Below are 21,726 nucleotides of genomic sequence, written 5' to 3' on the forward strand. Positions count from 1 at the left end.
CACTGCCAATATGTTACATAAGGTGGGGCATGCTCACAAGTTAATGTTTACGACCTTGAGTCTATACGCTGAGTCACAGTGTTTCTGACCTTGACAAACCATAACATAGCCAGCCCTGGCTACACTAAAAACAGCCTGCTGGAAGTCTCAGGGAGGGAGACTAACTATAGCCATTTTGGGGCCTGCCCCAACACTGAGCTTTACTACCTACCCCAATGATCAGTCAGTGTGCTCATTCATGAGGCGAGTGTACCAAGACAAAGAATAATAACCAGTTTGGCAAGTTCGAACTCATAATCATATCTCCAAGGTGTTCCTCAGATTGAAGTTCCTTTTGATATTGAAGTCAATGACATCCTCATTGTCTTGTCATTGTCTTCAGCTGTGGATAAGAGGGCAGTACAAGAGAAAAGGATTACTAACAACAAGAAAGGAAGCTGAGGAGTACAGAGCTGAAGTTGAGCAGCAGAGGGGCAAGGTGTCATCCCAGAATGTGTTGGAGTCTATTCCTTCAACATGAAAGCAGCTGTAGAAGATGAGAAACTTCAAAGCAAGATCAATGATGAGGATAAAGTGAAGTTCTTGACACGTGTAATGAAGTCATCAATGGGCTAGATAAGAATCAGATTTCAGGGAAGGAAGAATTTGAACATCAGCAGAAAGCAGAACAAAGTCTGCCACTCCATCATTACAAGTTGCACCAGTGCAGCAGGCTACTCCCGGGAGCAGCTGGGGACTTCTCTGGTGGGGGAGCTGAGGAGCTCCTTCTGGCAGGGCTTCCTCAGAGCCCACCATTGGAGAGGTTGATTAAACCAACCCAAGTACAGAAGTAGCATCATTCCATATAGTAACACATTTAAGGATCCAAATTTATAGCAAACTCTGTGGCAGGATTTAAGTGGAGCTGTTCTAGTAAGTTCTTACTGGGTATTCTCAGTACTTGAAAATGGAACATGTACAGAGGGAAAGGAACTAACGTTACCCTTTATTGGCAATGTGTTGTAAATGGAAAATGCAATGTCTTCAACAAAACTGTAATTAAAATTGAAAAAAAAAAAAGAGACTTACTAAGTTTCCCAAAAAACCAAGATTAGCTCCAGAGCTACTTTGGTCTCCCAGGGAGTAGGGCCGTACAATCACATAATCCTCATGTGTACCAGTACAGCATTCTTGGAAATATTTATTTCTTCCATTCTTAATGGTGGGTTTCATGGGGAAACAAAAGAAGACATGCCTTGAAATCCCTGGTCAGTACTTCCCAAAGCCTGGTCTCTATCAGAATCAGCTGCTGTGTTTGTTAAAATGTAGATTTGGAGGCGTTGCTCCAGAATCACTGAATCACGGTTTCTAGGGAGTTGACAGTGATTATTTGAACTCTCTGTGTGCTTATAGCTCTGTTCTGTAACCTCCTGCCACATTCATGGTAGATGACCTTATTTTCTGCTTCTCAGAGAAAATTGAAACCATCAGCTAGGGGCATTTTTCTGCTCTCCTGATCGCAAATCCCCTAACCTACCTTCACCCTTTGTCTTCCATCATCCAACTGTGTTCAGCATACCAACATCCTGCTTTCTCAGAAATTGTTTGCTATCAACAATTCAGTCTTTTCAATTACTGCTTCTCAAAAGGATCATTTCGGTAGGCAGGGAAATTTGTTCAAGGATCTGCTACTAAGCAATAAATACAAATCAGAAACACCTCCCTTTGTCCCATGCTCCTATAGTTACCACCTTCTCTATTCTCTCCTAAATTAGGAGTTATGATGCATCTTTATTTCTTCATCAGACATTCATTCCCCAGCTCACTGTGATGTGCTTCTATCTCATGGCTCCATTCAAACAGCTCTTGCTAAGCCTACCACTGATTTTTTCATCACTAAGCCTCCTGGGCATTTTCCATTTCCCTGCTTTCTCTACTAGGTCTTAGAACTTGACTTCACAGAATTCTTCCCTGGAAACATTCTCTTTCACTGATTTCCAAGATACCCATGTTCCTCTAGTTTTCTCCCTATCTCTTTAGACAGAGCCTGACTCCCCTTTTACCCATCTATTAAAACTTGCCATTGATTCCCCAATACTATCACACTTCATTCATGCCCACACCATCGACTGCCATCTATAATTGACTCACAAATTGATATCCTCAGACTTTTCCCTGAGCTGTCGATATGCATATCCAAACTGCTTTCTTGGTATCTGCTTTGACATCTCAACGTAATCTTCCTCCCAGAAAACAGCTGGACTTATTTCCCCACATCTCTTTGAGTGAGGTGGCCATATGACAGTTTTGATCAAAGAATGTGGTCAAAAAGGATACATACCATTTCCAGACCTGACCCAGAGAAATTTCCCATGAGCAAACATTTCCTTTTCCCCCTATATGCCCCTTCAATAAAAAGAGTCCTACAGACTGAGAAGGAAGAGCCACTGAGATAGCTGCCCCATGACCAGAAACATCCCATGGGACTTAACATGAGATATAAAAGAGGTGTGTGGGAACTCTTCATCCCTTTTGCTCAAATGTGAGGACACAATATTTGTCCCCTTGGAGGGTGCAGTAACAGAGCAATATCATGGAAACACCATGTCCTGGCCAGAAGCTAGACCACAGCACCTTAATCTTGGACTTCTCAGCCTCTAGAATTGTGAAATAAATTTCTATTTATAAATGAAAAAAAAAAGGAATCTTACCTTCAACATGTTTCAGATAAAACTCATATTTCACCCTCCGTAGAACCTGCTATCCATTGCTCCTGGTTTCAATAAATGGTACCATCATTCAAGTAGCTATACAAACAATGGAAAGCTCCTTGTTACCCACACCCAGTGCAGCCCACCAAGTAAATATTTCTCATGTAGTTTCCAAACACTTCTCAGATCCATTCACTTCTTCCTCTATTTGCACCCACTAATTTAGCCAAGACTCCCATCTCTTCTTAATTGAACAACAGCAGTTGCTTCCTAATTAGTCTTCCAGTGTCCAGAGTGATTTTCAGAATCTTCTGGTGATTTCCTTTACTCCAAGACAAAAGTCCAAAATCCTTATCATGGCCCACATGGCTCTCCACATCCTCTCCTTCCCTCTTCTTCAGCTTCACCTCCTCCCACTCTTTTCTCCCTCTTCCATCCAGGCACATTGGTCATGTTTCTTCAGGACCTTGACAATGCTATCGTCCTGTTTTAGCTTTTTTGTTGTTGTGACCAAAGGATCTGAAAAGAAAAATTTTAAAGGAGGGAAAGTTTATTTGGGGGCTAATGGTTTCAGAGGTCTCAGGGCTCCATTCCTTGGGGCTCAAGGTGAGGCAGAACTTCATAGGCAGGTCTCCCATGACCCACCTCCCCCAGCCATACCCTACCTACCTTCCATTACCACTCAGTTAATCCCATCAGGGGATTAATTCACTGACTAGGTTAGGACTCTCATAGCCAATCATTGTACCTCCACGCCTTCTTGCATTGTCTCACACATGAGCTTTTGGGGGACACCACACATCCAAACCATAACATGTTCCTCTTGTCACAGACCTTTCCTCACGATCTTCTCTGTGTCTTCTCTTTCCCTCTTCTGGTAAACTCTCTTCCTCACTCATCCTCAGGGTCTCAGTTTCTCAGAGAAGATTCCCCTGACTAAAACCTAGGTCCAATACCCTTGTTGCAGACTCTGATGAAAGAGGCTTACTTCCTCTAGAGTCCTCATTTCAGTTTTTAGTTCTATTTTTATTCATGGGGTTCTTTGGTTAGTATTTCTTTCCATTTGCCTGAATGCAGCTCTCCAGTGGGAACCACGACTGGTATTGTCCCTGTTGCACAGGGTCCTCGGGCATTGCAGACAAAAGGACTGAATTAAAAAAAGGAGCCCTCTGACCTGAAAGAATCTCCATGTTCCTTGTCATGGTGTAAAAAATTAGAGTCCCCCTTATAAAAAGAAAAAGGTAGAGACCCTCTGATATAAACAAATATATCTAGTTAAGATTGACCAAACCAAAATGGGTACGAATAAAATCATTGAGTTGTGTTGACTGTGGTAAATACAAGGACTGTACCTGAGATAAAATAGAGTGGCCATGAGTTAAGGACATTGTGGCTATTTTTGTGAAGCAACCCATCCCTCTGGAGGGCCCCAAAGTTGCCAGTTTCCGATATGGATAACTCCCCCCTCTTAGCCCGCCCTGCTAACCCACCAGGTGCAGCCTAAAATACATAAACTAACATTTGCTGTTTGTGTTCCGTGAAAAAAGAAAAAAAGAAAGACCTCTATTGTGAGCCTGCCAAGATTTTTTTTGTGTATGATTTTTTTTACTTTAAAAAACCAGCTTGCCAAAGTCACTGCCACTACTGCTCCTTCCTACCTGGAGTGGCGGTCCTGAGGTGTCAGCCTGTTTTTGTTCCTCTTTCCCCCAAATAAACTTTTTCTTCCTTTAGTCTCTGGTGGTCTCACTACACATCGATAACCGGATCCCACAACAAGGGGACCACTGGAAATTATTTCTAGGGCATCAAAGCACTGACATTGTCCTGCTTCCATCTAAATGAGTCATCTCCTTTAAGGTATATTTTCGGAGATTTGGTAAATGTTTATCTAAAGAGTGGGTTTTGCGAAATGTCACCATTAGCTCTGTTCTCATTGTATAGCCAAGAAAGAGCATCCAGAGATCCTGTACCCCAGGTCTCAACCACTCCCCAGATGCTTCATGATATCTCCTGGAACTCAGGATTGTTATCTAAAAAGGGATAAATTTGGGGAGAGCTGCACTTTATAGTTGTTCTTCTCTGTTCGTTGTAAAAATTTATATATCCTACTTCTACTGCTTTTGTTTTATTGTTCAGCCTTCTTCCTCCTGTCTCTCTCTCATTGCCCACATAAACAGCATTGCTCTGGTATATAGACTCCTTTCCTTCCTTGAATACAAATCTAAGTTGAACATAAGGGGAAAGCTGTAAATAATTGAAATAGTCATAAAACTTGGTTGAATGTTAGGATTGTATAAAAATAAAGCATCGTCCCATAACTTGCTCTGGGAATGGTTTTAGCATTCAGGAAAAGCAATTCCATCCAAGCAGGACACAGCTTAAGACGGGGCCTCCCTGGAGTCTGCAGCTGTTACACGTGTCTTAGAATCCAGAAAGTGGAAATTTAACACTCCTGTTCTGATTTTTGCAAACTTTTATGAAGGAAGATAAAAATGGGGCAGGGAGAAGACTGGGGAGAGCAAGCTTCTTTGTGTCAGAGGGATAAGGTTGAAAGGTTGGGAGAAAACACCGGCGGGGGCCCAGACAGAGCAAGACGGGGGAAGTGGGTCATAACCCCATCTCCCTCCATCTCCTCCTATTGCTCCTTTTCCAGTGGAGCTGAACCTGGGGCCTTGCTTCCAAACAAATTCTCATGCTCAGTCCTTTGGGGTTCTTTCTTACTTAGTGAACCTGTGTGTTAGGAACCCCTCCACCCACCTGCTTTTAATTCTTCCTCTTCTGTTGAAGCCCCTTGTCATCAACTTTCCAACTTTCTGTTTTGGTTTGGCCTGGCCCAGCAGTCCCATGGCCCACGGGCACTACAATCATTGACGTGCTGGTTAACATGCAGATCCCTTGACCTAGGGTGTGATCTACCAGCTCAGGCTCTTGCGGGATGAGGCTAGGAATCCAGACCTGACAAGCCCATTTGGGTTTGAAAATCACTGACTTGGTTCTTCAAGTTTTCAGCTTCCCAGTTCCTGTGACTGGTTCTGAGCTCACTTTCTTTCCTGTCTAGCAAGCCTGTGGGCAACCTTTTGGATAATGTTCTAGTTCATCTTGGCCCCAGGACAACCTCAACTTGCATATTTTTGGGGACAGCTGACAAGTCCTGTCTCCCCTATCCTGTGCCTCTAGAACCTAGGTGAATCTGGCCTTGAGGGCAGGTCATGGATCCCTAAGTTGCTTATTATAAAACTAAGCTATTAACTTTCCAAGTGACATTTTTCTTTCTAAAATAAGGCTTTATTTTTCCAAAGAAATGCATATCTAGGGAATTTTATATACCCAATTAAATGTGCCAAAATTAATATCAGGGGGAAATTCTTGATGAGTGTTCCTCAAATCACAGTTAGAACCTGGCTGCACATCCTGCCTAATTATACGAATGCCTACAGAGACTATGAGGACAATACACCCTTTGAAATATTTTTGATGACCTAATAGAGCTATGGAAATGCTTCTGGAAATAGTACCTCCTGAACTCCCTCCCTGGCAGTGTGTTTGGGGAGGTCATGCTGGCCTGGGTACTGTACCTTAAAGAGAAAGATGGAGGTCCAGAGATATGAAGAGTAAAGGAGACTGCAGAGAGTCTTGCTGAAGACCTTGGTCTTTGGAATCGCCCAAGGAATCTCTCTATAAGTTTCAGCTCTGGGAATGGGAACTCAGATAAATTGCTTCAGTCATGCCCCGTTGTTCTCAGATTGAATGAGGGACAACCATAATACTGACTTCATGGCAAGTGAGGATTGGGCTTGATAATGTACCTGAAGTTCTTGGCATGGAAGATCTGAATCATAATACCTGTGGTCATCATATGGGTCTAACATTGGAGGTGGGAAACGGGAATGAAGCCTTCTGTTCTTCCACTTTGGGGGCTTCAGGCTTTCCTGGAGTGCACTAATACACACTCTGCTTTCACTAACATCCTTTTCCTCCATCAAAGACCTTGGCGATATCTTATTCTGTGGCCCTTCTCCCATCCTATTTTGTATACAGATGAAATCCAGGCAATAAGAACATGCAGGGCCAAAGCCTGAGGGGAACATAGAGGGTTATCTACCCAGAGTACAGCTGGGGTGGCTCTGAGTTCACTGCATGCTATAAATCACCTCAATGTCACCTTCTCCTCAGCTGCTTAAGTGCTGGATCTAATGTGGGATCCCTGCTCTGAGAACCATTTCAATTTGGGAAAGTGAATGGGAGTGAATTGGGGCACAGGGGATGAAGGGAAGGCATGAGTGGGTCTATGGGATGGGAGAAGAGGGGTTTGGAGAGATGGACAAAGGGAATTTTTGAATAGGGAAGAGTGAGTTCTCATTACCATACTGTCCTGGGTACTTTGGCTGTCATAATAGACTGCCACAGACTGGGTGGCTTAAACAACAGAAATGTATTTCTCATAGTTCTGGAGGAGAGACTGGAAGTCCAAGATTAGGGAGCCAGCATGGCCAGTTTATGATGAGGGTCCTTCTTCTGGTTTGCAGAAAGTGGTCTGCTTACCTTGCAGAGAGAGAAGAAAGCTCTCTCAGGTCTCTTCTTACAAGGACACTTATCCCATCACAAGAGTATCCCATCCTCCCTGATGGCCTAATTACCTCTCCAAATTCCCATATCCTTTGGGAGTTAGGATTTCATCATGTGAAGTTGGTAGGACACACACATGCAGTCCTTAACACACAGTGGGGATAAAACCTGGAGATTTCAGTGGGTAGAGTGTTAGGAGGAGAGGGTTTTCTGAAACGGGAGTGGTGTCCAATTAAAGAGTGGAGAACAAACAGAAACTGGAGCAAAAAGGAAGGAAGGAAGGTAGATAGGAAAGAAAGAAGGGAGACATGCACACAATGCAGAGAACCTGGGGTTAAATCTGAATGAAAACCTACGAAGTCAGCAGAGTAAGCACCGCTAACATGCATGGGACGGATGGGCCCATGTGTTCATGTCATTGCTCAGGTCCTTTTGTCACTTTTTCTTAATTAGCAATCTCGTCTCCTTGCAAGCTGCCCTGCTTGAGAAAAACCAGGACCAATGGCTTTATATTTTCACCCTTTATGTTGAAATTGGTGCTTGTGAGAAATGAGGGCCCATGGCCTCTTTCCCCTTCTTTGTTTTCCTGAAGTGGGCAGAAAAAAATGATGGTGTCTCAAAGCATCGACTGTGGGAGTCAGGGAAGCAAGTTTTATAATCACATGCTTCCTTCACCATTGTGCCCCCTCCTCACCCACCTCTACTTGGGCATGACTGAAATACTGCTCTCAGGCTCCAGAGCTGAGGACATCCATCTCCTCACCTATGCTCTGTTTACAAAAGTGATCTGAGCCAGCCAGATGTGACTCCCAAGGCTGAGCACCTTCAGTTGTATGCAGGCCCCATGAAAATGTCTGCATTTGCAAGAGAATGTCTGCGCCCCATGTCTTGTATTATTTGTCAATCTATAACTAGGGTATAGTCTTTCCTCAGCTAACCAGTACTCATCTTTCTATGGAGAAGAGTGAGCACACTTCCTCATGACTTTGGCGTTTTTATTGCCACAGATGTCTTTGATGGTATTCTACAGCTTTAACTCATCTGGGTGTTTGCATTGAATTATGATTTGATTCCAAAGTTGTTTCTCACTTCCTGGCTGTCTGTTGGATCCTCCCAGGATTAATCTGCTTCTCACTGTGCTTGGAAGGTCTCTAGTTTCTTTGCCCCTGACGATAAACAATTTTATGTCTCTCCTTTTTGTTCTGGAGAGTAGAGGATAAATGATTTCTTTTTAAGAGATTCAGATTTAATTTCAATCCTCATTACACTTATGTACACACACACATACACACACACACACACAATGTTTTATATACAATTTGTGGGGCTCTTGACTGGGATTTGTGCATTCCTCTAAACTTATCCAGGAACTTCCATGTAAGATGCTTTAGTTTAAATACAAGTATGTTTATTTGTTTCCAATGCTATTTTGGATAGTTCTATCTACAGTTTGCTCCAAGCCACTCTCTCAAAGCCTTTACAATCTTTGTCACTGTGAGTCTGTTAACTTGCTCTCTGGATGGTGCTGTGAAGTGCTACAGGAAGGACAGGTGGGAGTAGGAGGCAGCTTGCCAGGGTTCATAGTGATCACCACTGATGTTTCAAATCTGCCAGAGTTTCCTGATGTGTTTTCAAACATAGAGGACTGGACCAAAGCTGTGGTGGCATTGTGCAGTTATGTGGCACTGATCTGCCCGTAGGAGAGAGAGGGTGGCGAGGAGTGCTTTTAGCTGACTGCTTCCAGCTGCTGGGCTTCAGTTCTACCAGAGTGTTCAAGAACAAACCACCCTCTGAAGAGAGCTCCAGTTCCTGGCCAAGCTTGGTAGGGTTCCAGGCCTGGCCATTTCTACCATTGTGGGAGCTCTCTCTGGATGGTCTTTGCATGCTGTTGCCCAGCTGAGGAGCTGCCCCACAGTCTGGGGGCTCCTCCTGCTTCTTCTTTCACAGGTGTCACATGGAAGTGATCTGAAAGCTTTCCCCCCACCCCCATCTTCTCCTGTTTCCTCTTGTTTTTATCACCTTTTTCCCAGGGGATCTTTCCCCTAACCCCACCCCAGCAAATCTCTTGCTCTTCCATCCCTGCCTCCGTATCTGCTTTTTGGATTACCTGAACTGACTCAGCTCTATTCCCAGGTGACATTGTTGGACACAAATCAAAATCCCACTTCACTTCCCAGATGTCAACCTGGAACACAGTTCCCAGACCTTGCCAACCCATTTGTCACAGAGTTTGGAGTTTACTGGATGTTGGGTTCCATCTTTGTAGCTGTGCAAGTTATTAGGATTCCCAAAATCATTCCCATTCAGCTTCCCATAGGGGGTTTCTTTTGCTTAGAGAAGAGATGAAAGCATGAGATGGTCAAAAACATACTTTATTTCTGTTTAGAGATTCTTTCCAGGATCCCAGGTGGGAAAAAATGGAAACCTCAGGAATGACCCCTCTCCACTTACACACTTCTCCCTTAAAATCAGGCTAATGAGGTCAGCTCCTGAATCCCTTTTCCTAGGATCCCACTCAGTCCTATCTCTTAGCATTCTGGTGGGGGTTAAGGGACATAAAGACTCTAGGTCCTCCCCAAAAGGTCCCCGTCCCCACCATCAATTACTGTGAGTACATAATGTACATCAGAGCTCCTCCCTGAGGAAGAATAGTGTCAGGGAGGAGATTGGCACAATACAAATTACACATCCACAGCAACTGGTCTCCACATTTTGGAAGTAATATAACAAAGATGGCCCCATGATGTCTCCTACTCTTTTACTACTGGACAGTACATCAAGCAAACACACTTAGGAGGTAAACATTTGGAGATAAACACAGGGTGACATGTGTCTATAATAAGAACAAGACCCATGCACAGTGCAAATCATGGCGTTCCTCACACGTGGGAGCTGACAACATTTTTATAATCTAAATGGATGTTAGAGAATGGGGTGATGGAAGGCTTGCTGGCACTCTGAGGAAATGTTTAATCTTACTGAAAACTGCCCAGGTCTATCCCACACTCCCTCACAGTGATGACACCATTCAATCACATCCCTTTAGGTCCCCGGAATGGACTGGTGGTTCCCTTTGCAATAATCTCAGGGAACTCTCATTGCAAAAGCTCTCTGAAGGCCACAGTCTTTGGCTCAGTTACCCATGGGTAAATGTGGTTTTAAAAAAATCCTGTGAAGAATCTGCTTCCCAGATACCTCCATCCATACTGGGCAGCTTGGAGTCACTAGGACAGCTGAGCTAGAAATGGCAAGTCTGGGGTAAATCACCTCAAGTGTGAAAGGAGCTGTGTGTCTCTAGCTCAAGGCAAAGTCCAGAGCAGGTGCTCAAGAAACCATTGCTGAATTCAACTCCAACTTTCTCTCTTCTAGATGGGGTTACCCCAGCTTCCTGATATTTTTTTCTTAGGTACTTCTCACAATTATGTCCATTTTTTAAATCCACACATGGCATGGTTTTCTATTGGATGCATGACTAACTGGCTTTTGTTGCTCTTAAATCTTGCCTTCCATTCATGGATCTTCATTAAGCTGGCTTTACTTAGTTTATTTAATACTTTGCATGAATATGGTTCTCAGGTTTTTCTGACTCATACTATTAATATACAGCTCCCCCCAGGCATTCTGATGCCCTTATAGAGTTAGAGCCAGCAGGGATGGTAGAGACTATAACCCTGTGGGTGGTATTGTTCTCCTTTTAACACTATGGATGCAGCCAATGCACATCCATTATTCAAACCACAGGACATTCATGAATGTTGCATAAAGTTTCTGCTTCCAGTCACATCTGGACAGGGCACAGATTTGGGAGACAGAAATGCTCACCTACTGGAGATCCCAAAGCTGCATTAGAACATGAAGCATTCAGCTCATGGCTCTTGGCAGACTGACTGTCCTTTAGGGTTGGTGGGTCATTCTATCTCTTAGAGAGAGGAAACCAGCAAAGTTATGGGACAGGAAGGGGAGATTCAGACAATGAAGAAAATGCAAGGTGCCCTCTTCTAGAAATGCAGTTGCAGGTGCAGCCTCCCTGCTCAATGGGCATCTCAGTGTGCATCTTGTGGTAGCAAAAAGTCACAAATCTGGCCTAGTGCCTCTGCCGCAAATACCAAAAGGCCATAATTAAGCCCATGTGGTTGTTCTGAGCTGTGGAATCCAGCCTGCTAAAGCATTCTGGAGAGATATAGGCTTTGGCATGGACTCTTTTGCTCTGTCAAAGGCCAAAACCTTCCAGAAGGAATGTACTCAGGGTTTCAGGATATCGGGAGAATGTCTGAGATGGATATTTACATATCTTAGCAGGTGGTGCATCTCTAGGAGCTGGATATTGGTGTGCCTACTCTTTTGGAGACTACCATTATTATTATTATTTTTTTTTTTGGTGAAATAAACAAAGCACTTACACAATCATTGAACTATGGCACATTAAGATTCAAAGGAACACTTAGATTATTTAGTTCAGCCCCACTGCTTTGTCAATAAAGAAAGAGGCTCAGATAGATTTAGTCTGGTTGGGGTCTCCTGATCCTTAGACGGTATAGACCTTAGCTGGCATTAGCTGACATATTCTGCCTGCCATGGAAACTCAGGATTGTCACTGGGGACACAGTGCAGAAGAAACTGAGGCTTTTGATCTTGTGATGTTTAAATTAACAAATAATTGAGATATCAGTCAGGGCAGACACAGGTCTTCTTTTCATAGGTGCTGAGAAGATGAGGTTAGATCTTTCATTCAGAGCTTACGTGGCACCTTTTTTTGTTCATGCTGTGAAGTGAAGGCTGGAGTGATGTGAGACACTAGCCGAAGGAGGCTAATCTGAGCTTGGCTAAGGACAACTTTCCTGGAGCAAGACGGAGACTCCAGGCAAACAGTTCTGTTGGATTTGTTATTGTGCTGCAGAATTCGTCCTGAAATGAGCACCCACATGCATTCAAAGTTATCTCTAGAATCATGGAATAAACTGGAAGGGACATTCTAGTTCAATCTTTTCATTTTGTAGGCTCAGAGAAATTCAGTGATTTGCCTTGGGTCACACAGATGGGGAATGGCAAAGATGGAAGAATCCAGAATGGATTATCTTCCCTAAACTATCTGACTCTTTCCAAAAGCTCTGATGTTTGGGTGTTTCCGATGGTTTCCAGATCAAGGAAATATCCATGCATGAGTGAAGCAGGACAAGGCTGGTGGCTGCATCTGCCCTCTAGGACAGCATGTTTGAGTAGAAGCTGAAGGTCTCTGTCATGGTCTTGGAGTTGCTTCGAGAAGAGCCGTTGGAGGTCAGATCCAGGGACGAGGGTGTGGCCTTGGGGCCTTCCTCCAGCTCCTCCTCATGGGCCCCCACCACAGTGGAGACGGTGGTCTCCAAGCGGCTGACTTTATACACGCTTCCCTGGGTCTGGAGGTACCGGGTGGATTTCATTTCCAGTCCCTCGTAGTCACCAGCACTGATGAAGGGGCAGCACCTGAAGGCGTGCTTGAAACCCAGACGGAACCTGAAAGGACAGCAGATGAAGAGGTGACCCATGGGGACAGAGTGCTTTCCAAGGGGCTTCCCACCATTTGCATCAGCTTCTCAACACAGGACACTCCCAAGTGTGACTCTATGTTATTATTTTGCAAGTTCATGAACAGCTAGAGATGCCGAGGCCAAAAAAGATTTCAGGGTTAGTTAATAATGTTAAATCCAGGACCAGCACCCAGGTTCATGTACAATGCATGTCTTTACCCAAAGGGGTCTTTGAGCCATGTATACTGTCGCTTCTGGTGTGGAGTCAGAGGACTTTGGGCCAATTCAGCATCAACCTAAAACACCAAGTATTTACTGTGTGCACCATATTAGGCTTTCAGCAAAACACACGTCAAGACTTAGTCCTTTCCCTCCAGTAGACCACTGACTAAAGGACTCATGTTTCTTCTGGTCATGTTCCTTCAGTGTGCCTCAGTTTCTCTGCTTGCTAAACTGGGAGAGTCCACCTTTATTTAATAATATACAAGGAGATTTACCCTAAACAATTTAGGCAGGTCATCAAGCTCTTAAGGGAAGGATGCATCTGTGAGTTAGACTAACAGAGACCATTTGAGCAAGTTTAAGAGAATGTCTTTCCTGCACTCTGGTACCTGAATGTCTCGCTCACAGAGAGCTCTTCCTAGGTTGGTGACTCAAGGATAGAAGACTAGCAGGCATTTTGTTCCTTCCCTTCCTGTCTGCTCCCTTCCCCACATAGAGGCTGGGGTGGCACCCTGGATGATGGATTGGGCTGCAGTCTGGCATTCTGGCCTCTTCTCGGGGGCCCTCTACAGGCCACAGTGCATTCCCTGTGTCTGAGCCCCATTCCTGATGGGGTTTCCCTTCTTTGCTTATCTGAGGTTGGTTTCTGCTGTGGGGATGGCTCCCTCAGGACTGTCTGATCAAGTAAGGGCAGGAATCAGGCCTCTGAGGTCCTGACTTCTTTTTGCTTACCTTATCGTGCTGGAAATGCTGAATGAAACTGGGGAAAGCCACCTGGGTTGTAAACGGGGAGAGGATCTGGCTTGCTGGCTTGGTTTACTTATAAGGGTCACAAAAGTTTTAATTCTACACTGCCCCTCTTCCCCAGCTCAGTCGTTAGTATTTAAAAATCAGAAGATCTCACTTAAAAATATAGATTTCTGGTTTCTCTTGAAAAATAAAAGAAAATCAGACCACGCTGGGCTCATAGTCCTCTGCATGGCCACAATGTGGTGGTTAGTCTGCATCTCTCCCTCTTGTCTCGTGGCTGGTTGTGTTCATTCAACTGCTTGGCTGCTAGTGATCCTGGAGAGTGTGGGGAGTGGGGGACTCACCTGTCATTGAGGCAGCAATAGATGATGGGGTTGTACATGGTGGAGCTCATGGCCAGCCACATGATGGCCAGGTAGACCTGCTGGATGAACTTCTTCAGGTAGAGATCTGGGTTGATGTAGGGCAGGAGGAAGAAGATGTGGAAGGGCAGCCAGCAGATGGCAAAGGTGCACACCACCACAATCATCATTTTGACCACCTGCGAGAGGGCAAGCAGGTGAGTCGCCAGCACATCCTTCTTCTCTCATGGAGCTTTCCCTCTCCTCCCACTGGATTGGGGTTGGGGGGTGTCTTTAGGATATTGCCTTACAAGGAGGAGAGATGATCTGTAATGTTCAGCACTGAAGGACGTTGGTTGTGTGGGCAGTTCTCAGAGTATGGCCCCAGGACCGACATTGTCACCTTCACTGGGAACTTGTTAGACATGCAAATTCCTGCACCCACCTCAGACTTACTGAACTGGAAACTCCCAGGCTGGAACCTGGAATTCTATCCTGGACAAACTCTTCAGATGATTCTGATGTACTCTTGCATTAGGGACAACTGCATTGCCTGACCCTTCTGGGCGATGACTGAAGCCAAGGGAGTCAGTTAACAAGCAGAGTGGATGGGTGCGCAGGAGGGAAGCCCCCGGAGGGAGAAGAAAAATGGTGAGCAAAGAGAGGGGCCATGGGCTGAGGCAGACTTCTGGATCCAGAGACTGAAGGAGATGGAGGAAAAGGGCAGCCAGGGTGCAGCCAGTGTTTAAATGGATTTAAAAGAAGATCTTCTGAATTCCGTGTGCTGTGGTCTAAATGCTTGTGTCACCCCCAAATTCGTGTGTTGAAATCCTAAACCTCAAGGTGATGCAGTAGGAGGTGGCCTCTGGAAGATGATCAGGCCTGAAGGGCAGAGCCTCATGAATGGGATTAGAGCCCTCACCAGGGAATCCTGAGAGACCCCCACCCCTCTGCTATGTGAGGACACCAGGTGAGGCACCATCCAACAACCAGGAGTGGCCCTCATCCTACACCCCATCTGCCAGTGCCTTGAGAGTGGACTTCACAGCCTCTAGAGCTGTGATAAACACATTTCTGTTGTCTCTAAGTTCACAGTCAAAGGTTTTTTGTTATAGTGTCCCAAATAGACTAAGAATATGGATGACATAAACTTCTTTTTATTCCCAAGAAATCTTCAGTGAAGAACACTACAGCATCCATAATGAAATACCATGCAAAGAAGTACTGAGGGAGGGGACAGAATCAGGAAGCTCTTCAAATATTGATTTTCAAAGTTTTTGTAAATTTTAAGGGCAAAATGTCACCACAGTATGTATTTACTGTTTGTGTAAATAAAAAGAGAAAATAGTATGTTAATTTTATTTACAAATGCTAATATCTAGAAGGGTTAACAAGAACCAAACAACAGTGGCTACCTTGTGTGTATATATATATATATATATATATACATATATTTGTAGGTATGTGAATGTGGGTGTGTGCATGTGTATGAGTTTGTATGTATGTGTGAGTGTGTGAATGTTATGTATGAGAGTAAGTATGAGTCTATGGGTGTATGTTTGAGCATGTATGAGTCTATGAGTGTGTATGAGTGTCAGTTGAGTCTATGAGTGTGTGTGTGTATCAGTGTATGAGTGTGTATATGTTTATGAGTGTATGAGTGTGGGTTGAGTCTATGAACATGTGTATGAGTCTGGGTGTGTATGTGTGTATATGAGTCTGAGTGTGTGTGTACATGTGTATGAGCGTGTTTGTATAAAGAAAGGTGTCTCTCCTCCTCCCTGCTGTTCTCCAGACCCAGGGCTGTCTTGTGCCTGCTGCCCTGGGCAGCCCTGCTCACCAGCCTGTGGCCTGTGCCAGGGTGGGTTAGGAGCTGTCTACTGCTCACTCACCTTGCGCTTGGCAGACACTTGCTCATGGTACCGGTCAGAGGAGTCCCCAGGGATCTCACTGGCCCACAGTGTGATCCCCACTACAGTGTATGCATAACCGATCACCAGCAGGGGAAGGAAGTAGATGAGCACAGTCACGCAGATATGGTACCTGCAGTAGGCGGAGGAGAGAGATTAGTCGGAGAAATAACATGGCGGTCAAAGCTCTGCAGTTACTCTTTTTATCCTTTGCTATTAATAAGACTGAGCTATCAGGCACACTGTGGAGAGGCATGCCACCTCATAGAGTGAATGGGTATAAACCAGTGAAAGCAAATCTCTTTGATTTATGCTTTTCTTGTCAATTTTTTCTATAATGGAGATTCTTGTTCAGATTGAAAAGAGAATAAAAATTGATGATAGGAAACTGAATTCTTACTATGCTTATGACAGTTTTAGTTCATGCTGAGTTCGATATTGCTAGCCACCCCTCTCATACAAGAATGCAAACTTATACTTCATGAATAGAAGTTTATTCTCTAGAATAAAGGAGGTAATCATACTACTCAATTAATATCTGTTATTAGACTACACTTATGCTCAATTTTATTTGGGATGTAGACCAGCTAGTATTTAAATGAGAACCACCATGATGGTTCATGAGCTTCAATCCATTCTAGGTGACATATGGACTCACAAATATCAGAATAATTAGCTTGGAGGAGAGGATAAGACTAATCCTGGAACTTGGATCCAGGAGGGAAAGTCACAAAATGCAAGTCATTTCTAAGCCTGGCTTCATAAATATATGTGCACGTGGAAGCTGGGTGGGTCTTTGAGTTACCACTTGTAGGAAAAATGTAAACTAACTCACATTTGGTTGGGACCTGAACAAGGAAAAAAAAAAAAAAAAGAAAAAAAAAAAAAACCAAAACAAGAAAAAAATCCCCAAACCTTTCCAATGTTAAATTGCTGAGGTTGTGAGGTTTGTTATGGCAGCATAACTTAGTCTATTTTGTTTAAGGCAAGACTCCTAAGTAGGAGACTCAGATGAGTTTTCTGAATATTGAGAAAGAATATTTTTCTGAGAGGGTCATTGGCTTGTCTGGCTGGCTGTAGCCCTGTTCCCAGATGTGAGTGTAATCGTGAGGCAGTAGTAGTATTACTAATGAGAACAGCTCATGTCTTGGGAGACTTGCTGTAGGTATTGGCTTTGGTGTGGATGTGGTTTGTTCTTGAAAAGTTGCCATCCTTCAAGCTTGGCTCTCGGTGTGGTGGTTTTACATTGAGGTGCTGGTAATTTTACGCAGTAAGGCCTAGAGATTCTTTGGCCGTGAGGGCTCTACCTTAAAAAATTAATCAATGCTATTTCCTAAGAGACCAGGGCAGGTCTTCTGGGACTGGATTAGTTCCCTTGAGAAGGGTTGATAGAGGCTAGCCCAGTACCTCCCCCTAGTCCCTCTTGTATGACTATGTGCCACTCTCACATGTAACCTCTGTCATTGTGAAGGCATCTGCCATGAGGGCCTTGCCAAAGCTGACCAGATACTGGTGCACTGCCCCTGATTTTCCAGGGCTATGAGCTAAATCGAGCTCTTTTCTTATACAGTATGCAACATTGATATTTTGTTATAGCAAAATGAAACAGACCAATACAGTCACTGTGCTAATAATAAACTTAATGACAGCATTAGTAGCAGATGTAGCCAAATTTTGAGTGTTCACGAAGGGCACAATACCAAGCATTTTACTGTCATTCTCTTATTTAATCCTCAAAACAAAAAATTGGGCAGGTAATATCATAATTCCACTTTGTAGATGAGGAAATCAATGTTTAGAATTTAATTAGTTTGTCTAAATTCACAACTGGTAATGGGATTGGCTGGGATCAGGATTCAGGTCTGTGACCCATGAACCAGTTTCTTGCCACTGAGGAAAAGTCATTCACAATTTTTTTTCTTCCATTCTGGTTACAGTCTATGTTAATTCTCTGCAATGTTTTTCTTCCATAGGGAAAATCCCACTCATTCACTCAATTTCTCCTTCATCCGTACTCCATTTGCTTTCAGTCACTTCTTTGTAAAGGCCCACAGTTTTACCACTTATTTAGACCCCTGTGAATATGCAGTTTAAAGATACTTGAAGAGTTCTTAATAATCACTGATTCATCAAAGCAGAGTGTGAGCTCATCTGCTTTGTGCAGTTTTGCTCCCACCTCAGCAGGCTCTGGAGGGCCCCTCAGTTGTCACCTCCACCAGAACCACTGGATTCTCCAGTCACTACCTTAGTGATTGCATGTGGTATTTTCCACCTGATCTCAGTTGCTCCTTTAGGATACAGTGCTGAGTGTGCTTTTGAGCACAGCTTTGAGAGACTGTAGTGTCAGGGAGAACCTGAGAACCTTCTAGGATGTCCTCAGGGCACATCCCTGTAAGAATGGCCCTGTGTCATGCAGGCTTGATACTTGGTTCATGGCAAAATACACTAGCTGAGCTTCACCAGGCCACAGCCATGGAGGTTTGAGAGTGATGTGCAATTTTGGGTCAGGGGTGTGAAGGGAGCTCACTGCAGTCAAGCTGGTACTCCTTTCCCTGCCCCACAGGTCCTTACATTCAGGCAGGTCCCAGAACCTCCCAGAGGGTTTGTAGAGTGCACAGGGCTGGCCTCAGCCAGAGTGTCTGACTCAGCTACTTTGGGTAGGCCTGAGAATCTTCATTTATAATACATTCCCAGGACACATTGCTGCTGTTGTTTCTGGTTCAGACTCTGAAAAACATTGTTTTCTAGACACGTGGTTCTCAACCACAAATGCACATGAGAACCACCAGAGAACCCAGTGCCCAAAGCTGCCAGTTAGAAAATTCCTAAGTTATTCTAATAGATGGTTAGAACGGAGAACCACTGTTTCAGACCCTGGATCTGCAACACCAATGAGTCTTTGTTGGGACCTCCTTGTTGTTTGTGATTGAATGAGTTCATTTAAGTGTTCATTAGAAACATTCATTTTGTGGTGTATCTGATGCTTTGGCACTTGGGACCTTGCTGATCAGGCAGGGACTGCCCTCCCAAGTCTAGGTAATTCCTAGAGATAACAAATGGCTCTCCTGGGAGTGTGCATTCCATATGCAAAATAACAATCTAAATCCCATAGTCCCCACCTACTTGCTTTAGTGGGCTCTTACCTTACAGAAAACTATTTGCCTTCCCTGATCTTCCTGAAACCAGACATCAGACAACAAGGGCAGCTTCTATACCCCAGAGATGCTGACATTATTCAGGCTGCCAGTCCTAAACCACTCACCCTGCCTTACTGGTTCTTTCCTGAGAAAACCCCCTTGAAGGCCTTATTTGTGGTATGGGACTATGCCCCTTCTTCATCTTGTGAGTTATAAAGTATCTTCTAAATGGCAATTGCATCCTGATATGTTGACCTCACCTACTTAAATACAAAGTAAAATCTACATTTTAAAACTATGTGCACTTTGAGAACTCATGAATCAGACCATAGGATAATGCTAAGGTGGATCAGTAAATATAATTTATCAGCCTTTTAAAAATTCTTCCTCTTTCAAAGAAAGAAAAGTAATTTTGTTATTTGGAATCAACAAAATGTATGGATTTAATTTCAGCTAAAAAGTGTTCTAGTCAGGCAGAGCAAGGCTTTACTGCGCTCTAGTAGAGATAATTAAGAATAGGATAAGAATAGTATGTAGCAATTCTAGTTCTAGGTATAGACACAAAAGAAAACAAAGTCTTGACTCAAACAGATGCTTGCAAACCATTACTTACCACAGCTGAAAGGTGGAAACAATCCAAATGTCCATCAGTAGATAAATAAATAAAGAAAATGTGGTATATCATACAATGGATGATTGATTATTCAGCTTTATAAATGAACAGAATTCTGGCATATAGATAAATCTTGGAAACATCATGCTAAGTGAGTAGGCCAGACACAAACTGACAAATACTGTGGGAGTCCATTTATATGAAATATGTAACAGAGATGGAAAGTAGATTAGAGGCTACCAGGTGCCACGGAGAGGAGATAGGAGTTACTATGTAATGGGATTAGAGTTTCTATCTGGGATGATGAAAAAGTTCCAGAAGTGGTTAGTGGCGTTCATTGTACAATACTCTGAGTGTCCTTAATGCTTCTGAATTGTACACTTTGACATGTTTAAAGAGGTAGATTTTATATTATGTATTTTAACCACAATAAGATAATGACATAAGAAGATGTCAGCCTATGTAGGATCCTCGGTCTCCAGATTTGCAGTCTTCTGATCCCTTGGGTACTCCTCAACACCCCGACCCTGCCCCCAAAAGGATTAGATTAAAGGTTGAACACATCCTCCTAAATCTTTTAAAAAATATATTAGTTCTTTTTTAACTTTAAAATTTAAAAAGTTCGTTGGTGCATTATGATCATACATAATAGCAGGATTTGTTACATATATTTGTGCAGGCACATCCTCCTAAATCTTGCTCAGATAAACCCCTATTAGATAGAAATTGCAAACACTCAATCCATTGTTTAAATTATCAAAAGTTCTAAATGAGTGTAAGTCAAATGAATGAAGTTCCAACATTAGAAAAAAGGAAGTAAATACATTTCTTTTACCTTCATATCCTTCTGGAGAAATTTTATCATATTCTATAATTTAATTGGAGTTAACTAAATATATTACACACACACACACACACACACACACACACACACACACCACACACTTTCCAAAATCATTTTAGAGAGCAGGTCAGTGAAACAGTGTAATCCTATTTTGTGCAGCACCACTTGGGTTTTGAGTGTGATATTTCCTAGGTTCCTGCCAGGCAGGTTTTTATGAGCTCTTAGAATTCATATCTGCCTTGGGAGAAAGGATCTGGGGTCAGCAATGCACTAGAACTGAGCCAGAGAAAGAGCCAGGCAGAAAGAAAGAGGCAGTAACAGAAGGGAGTACTTTTTCTGCTAGATGAGATGTGTGCTGGGCACCCAGTATGTTGATTTTGATCATTAAGTCTTGCCATTGTGCTCATCAGAACTTTCAGAAGGAAGGTGCATGCAATGACTTCATGCTGTGGCTCCATCAAGGTCACTATTTTCAGCAGCAAATGGGGTTTGACATCTCTTATGGGATAAGCTTTTCACATACAAACCATGTAGCTCCAATCCCACAGATTCCCTTGCCCTTACTGCCCTAATACCTTACTGCTCACTCTCTGGGCTTATTTAGGTCTCATTGGCAGAAGTCACCTCATTGTTCAAAGTATCGACAGTTTTGGTTTCTGAAATAATCCTCTGCATTTGAAATCAAGCTTGACAGCCTTATTAAATAGTATCTAGGTATCTTTATAATACACTTGGTGGAGATGATGGGTGTCTTGGAGTGGGGGAAGAAGGAGGCCAAGATAGCATGCTCTGCATTCCTCATCTTTACTCCAAGGTGGCTCTGCTTTTTGGGGTTTTGCATTGACTTTATGCAAATGATTTTGTTTGGAAGGTGGTGGATGGGAGATTTCAACAGTTACAGAAAAGTTGAAGAGCACTGGTATAATCCCAACTCCCATCCAAGGTATTAACCCTTTGCAATACGCATACCACATAAGCATTCGACATCTGCTGCTCACTACTTCTAAAGCTGAGCTACATCGATAACTATAGGGAGTTTGTCAGAGTTGCAGATTCTTAGGCCCCACCTTGGATGGTCCCCACTTTGGATATGTCGTCATCAGTGATTGTAGGAAAGCTTTTTAGAGATGCAGACTCTCCGGCCCCGCC

The 21,726-nt window shown here is 43.5% G+C and overlaps 1 protein-coding gene across 2 annotated transcripts in view; it reads right to left on the minus strand.

The window, feature by feature from the left end:
- Nucleotides 1-9,611: 9,611 nt before the first annotated feature.
- TACR1 (tachykinin receptor 1) overlaps nt 9,612-21,726 on the minus strand; it is a 165,055-nt gene continuing 152,940 nt past the window's right edge. For both annotated transcript variants that reach the window (XM_079110433.1, XM_079110432.1), the window contains exons 4-6: nt 15,966-16,116; nt 14,077-14,273; nt 9,612-12,746 (exon numbers count right to left, since the gene is read on the minus strand). In XM_079110433.1, the coding sequence (XP_078966559.1) occupies nt 12,455-12,746; nt 14,077-14,273; nt 15,966-16,116 (640 nt within the window). In that variant the 3' untranslated portion in view covers nt 9,612-12,454. The remainder of the gene's footprint in view (nt 12,747-14,076; nt 14,274-15,965; nt 16,117-21,726) is intronic.

This window comes from Sciurus vulgaris (genome assembly GCF_902686455.1).
Source record: "Sciurus vulgaris genome assembly, chromosome: 14".
Classification (NCBI taxonomy): Eukaryota; Metazoa; Chordata; class Mammalia; order Rodentia; family Sciuridae; genus Sciurus; species Sciurus vulgaris.